This window comes from Bidens hawaiensis, unplaced genomic scaffold (assembly GCF_021521415.1).
Source record: "Bidens hawaiensis isolate Kalapana, Puna unplaced genomic scaffold, B.hawaiensis_p1.1 tig00017236_1, whole genome shotgun sequence".
NCBI lineage: Eukaryota > Viridiplantae > Streptophyta > Magnoliopsida > Asterales > Asteraceae > Bidens > Bidens hawaiensis.
This window is the reverse complement of record NW_027492607.1, coordinates 270,352-275,989: the sequence shown is the minus strand read 5'-3', so window position 1 is coordinate 275,989 and position 5,638 is coordinate 270,352. Positions and strand designations below refer to the sequence as shown.

Genomic DNA, 5,638 nt, shown 5'->3' with positions numbered 1-5,638 from the left:
GGTAAAATAACTATAGACACGTGTAGTTTTGTGGTTAATCCTTACATTTGTTTTTCATCCAAAACTAATATATGTCGTAGATAAATAATTATTCGTTTTCCTTTTACACTCCATTCATATTATTATATATGTAACATGATTAAATTATTCACTTTTCTTTAAACTCTATTTATATTATATCTATACACTTTAATAAAAATAAATATTTACATATTATACTACTATACACTGTTACTTTGTTAGAATATTTCACAACATAGTTGGTGACATCCAAAAATCAACTACAAATCGTGTTTGTTAATATTGAAAAAAATATAATTTTAAATGTTATCATTAACATATTATACTATGCATATTGTTAAATATTGTAAATAAATAAATAAAACTCTAATATGCTTTCATATTACGAAGTAATTTTTTTAATAATTAAATTATAAATATATGCTTAAAAATTGATCTATTTTTAAAAATAAATTCATTTATTAATTTGTTTTTTTTACATTGTCATATAAATTTATAAATTATAAATATAAGATTTAAATCTATTTATTTATTTTTTCAGTTAATTTAGTAAACTATACATATATGTTTTAAATTGTAAGGATAATATATACTAATCACTTTCAAATATAATAAAGTTTATCATATTTATTTTCTTTGGTTTTTTTTATCAAGGATTGTTTCGGGTTTTTTGCGGAACTTAAATTTGGTTGTTACGGGTTTAAAGTTGGTAAACAGATCGTTTGGTACAATTTAACTACATTTGACTCAAATTTGTTACGAGTAATAAAGGGGAAATCTGAATATTTTTAAAATTTTGAGAATGCAAATAGATTTATTGTCAAACTTGTTACAAGTTCAAAGTTTTGACATGAAAATGTAAAACAAATGAATGTTAGAATTTTAAATGTGATTGGGTTTTGAATTTATTTTTAATGAGATTTTTGAAAATAGTCAAAAGATTCGGGATTTTGCATACCGAGTATTCTCCCCATGACTATTAACAATTTAAGAAAAATGACAAATACTTTCAAAATGCACCTCTAGGCCTATCAATGGTTCTAACTTTTATCAAGTTACAAGCATGTGTGTTAGAATTGACTTTTCCTTAAATAGTAATCTGAATGTTGTATGTGAAACGTGTCATACAAAATTATGCTCAAGTGAAGTTAAACATTCAAAAAATTGAACGGGTTAACATGAGAAGTATTTTTTGAAATTGGTTCATAACCAAATTTCCTTCAATTATACATATATGATACTGAGAATAAAATTTTCAATAGATGGAGTGTTCTTCGGTATTTTTTGCACGTGCATTATTATATTTTATTAAGTTAATTTTTTTTAGAAAAAATCATTTTGCGATATATATAAAATCAGTTTAAGTATAATGATACAAGCATAGATGTAATACATATTTTCATATACATTATGTATTGCTTTATTTGCAACTTTATTATCTAGATTTTCCTATGTGTTACACGAGCTTTAAAGCTAGTTAAACAAATTATAATAAAATAAATATCCAAATATAGTTTTATAAGGAATTATAGTGTTTTAAATAACAACGTTGTTTAAATCGATCGAGTTGTTGGCCCGTGTTGGAAGTTTGGGCATGAATTTTATTTTAATAACATTTGTAATCGCTCGTTCATTGCAGGAAATCTCTCTGTCTGTACTTTAGATGATTGTTTGTCTTGGTTGTTATTCCTTTCCTTTTCACTCACTCCTCCTTAAGGATTTTTTCTATATTTGCACCTGTAATTAGTCAAAATTCAGTTGGCACTTAAAATGCAAAAAAGTCCATGTAATAAGTAAGCAAATATAAGACATAACGAATAAATGTAATCTAATATAACTTAGTTTACCCAAATCATGTAAAAAGTTGTAGGAGAATACCGTGATGCCTAATAACATAAGTTTTGTTATATAACTCTTCTACTACTTATCAATACAATGGAATACGTTATCAAGATGTATACTAATTTCACTTACCAAGCACAACCAAATTTCATTTGGGTTAAATAGTCTGAGAAAGTCCATTCTTCGGCAAAGATATTTAAATATGTCGACCTGAAAAGATCCACCATAAGGGGTGATTGTAGGACAACAAAAGAAGCAATCGGAATGAAAGCTAATCCGCATATCAGAAAAAGCATCTCTGGTTTACTACCACAAAAGACAAGGAACACGGTTGCACTGTAGGCTGCTATCATGGTTATCGTAGAGAGTAATAAGGAGAAAAGTCCAATAAACAATCGACTTGGCAAACTGAATAGAAAGTCTTTCTCTGCAAAACGTGCTGTTAGGATAGACAAGAACACTAATAATGAAGTACTAGATGCGAATAGTGAGATTGCGTTTGATACAGCAAATATTATGAATGCAGTTTCCTTTTTAAACAAAGGGGTCCCCTTTTCTTGGTTACTTCCACCTGGTACGGTGATTGTAGCTGCAAATACGATTGTGATAATTAGTGCAGCAGTGATACTACATGACTCTGCAGTGGTTTTTATCCACTCTTCTCCTTCCTTCACCAAGTTCTTGTGTTCCCTTGTGAAAACCATATCTGGTGTCTCTCCAGCAATGTTCTCTTTAGTAATATGTGTAGGAAACACAAGTTTCTTCACTTCCTATAAAATTAGTTTTACTTGGTCATGCTGCTATAAAGAAAGTTAATAATTCACTTATGATTAACAGTTTGATTCTTTTGTGTACCTGTTGCCATTGAAGCTCTCTTTGTAGTTGTAATGCTGCACCTTTTCTCTGATTAAGTACGCTTGAAGGTGCCAGTTTTCCGTCAAGTGCAAGATATTGTTTCCATTAGAATCTTTATATGTTCTATAATGATTCTTACCCTCACCGATATCATTGATAAGGCTGTAGATTTTCTCCGAACGGTTGATTATTGCTAATAGAATAATGTCATACCCACTTTTATCTTTACTTTGAATTGCTTCAGGTGATCTAAGTAAAATCTCATCAACAACTATATAAGCATTACGAGATGCAGCCTCAAGAATTGGTTGGCTATAATGGTGGTGATGAGTACCCAACTTGTCTATTTCATTACATATTGATCTTAGCACCTTTTTAGCATTTGCCCATGCCGTTATTTTGTCCTCGATACTACAGATGAGTCCAACTGCAAGTCAGGAAACATATCAATTAAATAAAAGTTACCCATTTGACAAGGAATGAATTCTCCATACTCTTACCATCTAGCATGTATGCGAAGTGCCACGCCAAGAAATTAAATAAACGGATTAAGAAACAAACGATTAATATGAGGAAGCATATTAATAAAAAGGCAGATGCCACCAGGAGTGGTACTGCATAAGCACAAAAAGCATAATTAGAAAATTACAGCTCAATTTTAGTTCAAGTATACACAATTAGATTTTGAGTTATATTTACCTCCCCTCAAAATCACGAATATCACCGAAGGAAATATGCCTCCAGCTACTTCTCCATTGCATATATCAAGTATTGATTTTGGAATGTAAAAAAAATATTTTATTAAAGGTGAAAATACTGCTCCTTGGGCGTCTTGAACACCTTTCATGGCTGAATTATAGAAATCATGATCAATCACCCTTAAAATTGAAGTTTAAATTATAATATAAAACAAAAGAGTAGCAACTTAAAGCGTTTACATACAAGGATAGATAAGTGTATCTTGATAGTCCGGCTCAGTCGGAAAGGTTTTAGCTAAAGCCAAGAGTACATGGTCTGTTTTTGAAGCAAACTTAGGAAGCTTTCGCACCCACTCTGATGCTAAACCTACAAGCATAAACAATGAAATGTCACCGTCCAAACTCCGAAACAATATCTCTCTGTGTGCTATGTATTTTCTACTTACTATATTTTTCCTGGTAATAGCATTAACAAGAAGGCGGACCCCAATTTCTTCATCAGTGTGAACAGAGTCGGGTGAAGACAATAACGAGCGGGACTCTTCATTATAACTGAAAGCTCTCAACAAATACGCAATGGTATATAGATGCATATTTTGATAGGCTTTATCCAACGGTAGTTCACAACTCTTGTTTTTAGTTCGTAACAGCTCGTTGTTTTTCGAAACCAGGCGAATTGCTGCATCTGTGTTCCCGACAATAGCAGCAATATGAAGCGCTGTGCTTCCATCAGTTTCTCTCTTGATAAGTACCTGTTTCTTGGATAATTTCCTTAACAAGCTCTTCACAAAATTATCATCACCTATTCCAACCGCATTGTGAAGTATGGTGCTACCATCACTACTGACAGTGGCGGACAGACATTTTTTTCAGGTGGTGCACAACTTTTAGATGATTCAATTTCATAGAATCGGGTATAAAAAATTCCGGGTCGGTTTGAGGCTCGGGTCGGTTAGATGGTTCGGGCAAAGTTCATTACATAATAAAAATACAATAATAAATTCCGGGTCCGTTTGAGGTTCGGGCCGGTTAGAAACCATATTCACGCAATTAACCTTACCTCAACAAAAAACATCCACCAATACCACCACTCTTATCTTTCCAACTATTTTAACACCCAACACCAACAACCATGATTTGAAATATATTATTCGTGACCACAAGCCATTAAAACTAAATTTAACAAATAACCTAACAGTTAAGTAGTTAGCAATCAAGAACAATTAACATTTAACAAATGAATGCAAACTTACCTTCAAAGTGGGAGGATTCGAGCAATCGAGCTTCGAGGAAGAGTAGAAGACAGGAGGAGAGGAAGGCAGGAGGTTGGAGAACGGCCGGAAAAGCTGCGGTGGTGGTCGGGAACGGCCGACGGGGACGAGGGAGATAGCAGGCGCCATTGTGTTTAGTGTCGGTGTGTTTTATTTTTTGACTAATAAAACCCTAAATGGGTTGTGCAGTAGTTAGTAAAAAGGAAGAGTTCAAGAAAAAAAGTTCAAAAATTATATGGAAATCCAGAATTGAACTTGTGACCTTCAAGTTACAAAACTTGCACCTTACCAGCTGGCCAAGCGTTTCAAATGTTTTTAAGGTGGTTCATTCCTAATTTATAAGGTGGTTCCTCTAATGTTTTATATATACAAATACACTATTATTTCGAAACCCGGAACCACCCATTTCTACTATAGATCCGCCCCTGACTACTGATTGCCTCTGTCCTTAGGCCTTTATTATTTTTAAGTGTGAACCCTACTTCTAACCAGTCCCCCTTTATAGTAGCTTCACGTAATTTCATATGTTGGATTCTCTTTCGTTTTTCTTCATATGTAGATCGGGTTTCTTTTGGAGCTGTTATGTCTGTTTTTGCATTAGACTTTGTAGAAGTTGAACCTGTATAACGTTGAGTTTAATATCAGTGACTACGTTGGAAGATATTCTAAACAAAAACGGTTATAAATGCACGAATAAAAAACAAATAAAACTAATATTGTACTAACTATAACTAGCTCAATGATATACAAAAGGAGGACCACGGTTATATAGCAGCATCATGACTACTAGAAAAGTAGAAAACTAACAAATCTAACAAATTATTCATTTACCTAACTAAATAGTAATTCCTCTTAACAATAATGAAAGGACAAGTAAAAAAAGAGTGTGCAAACACATTTAGTGGGTGGATAACATGATGGGAAAAATGACATTACCTAGTCACAAACGGT

At 32.4% G+C, this 5,638-nt stretch overlaps 1 protein-coding gene across 1 annotated transcript; it reads right to left on the bottom strand.

Moving 5' to 3' along the window:
• Window positions 1-1,991: 1,991 nt before the first annotated feature.
• Window positions 1,992-4,816, bottom strand: LOC143553422 (uncharacterized). The gene is made up of 6 exons (XM_077043421.1): window positions 4,670-4,816; window positions 3,661-4,198; window positions 3,418-3,567; window positions 3,219-3,332; window positions 2,760-3,145; window positions 1,992-2,633 (listed from the first exon to the last, which is right to left on the bottom strand). Exons 1-6 carry the CDS (start codon window positions 4,814-4,816, stop codon window positions 1,992-1,994), a joined length of 1,977 nt encoding a protein of 658 aa, XP_076899536.1.
• Between the last annotated feature and the right edge of the window lie 822 nt (window positions 4,817-5,638).

What these genes read in the sequence shown, in the direction of transcription:
- LOC143553422 (XM_077043421.1), bottom strand. Translation starts at nt 4,816, where the DNA reads ATGGCGCCTGCTATCTCCCTCGTCCCCGTCGGCCGTTCCCGACCACCA. An exon ending in AGATACACTTATCTATCCTT is followed by an intron (nt 3,568 to 3,660) that starts GTATGTAAACGC and finishes TCTATAATTCAG; the next exon opens with CCATGAAAGGTGTTCAAGAC. An exon ending in CGTACTTAATCAGAGAAAAG is followed by an intron (nt 2,634 to 2,759) that starts GTGCAGCATTAC and finishes CTAATTTTATAG; the next exon opens with GAAGTGAAGAAACTTGTGTT.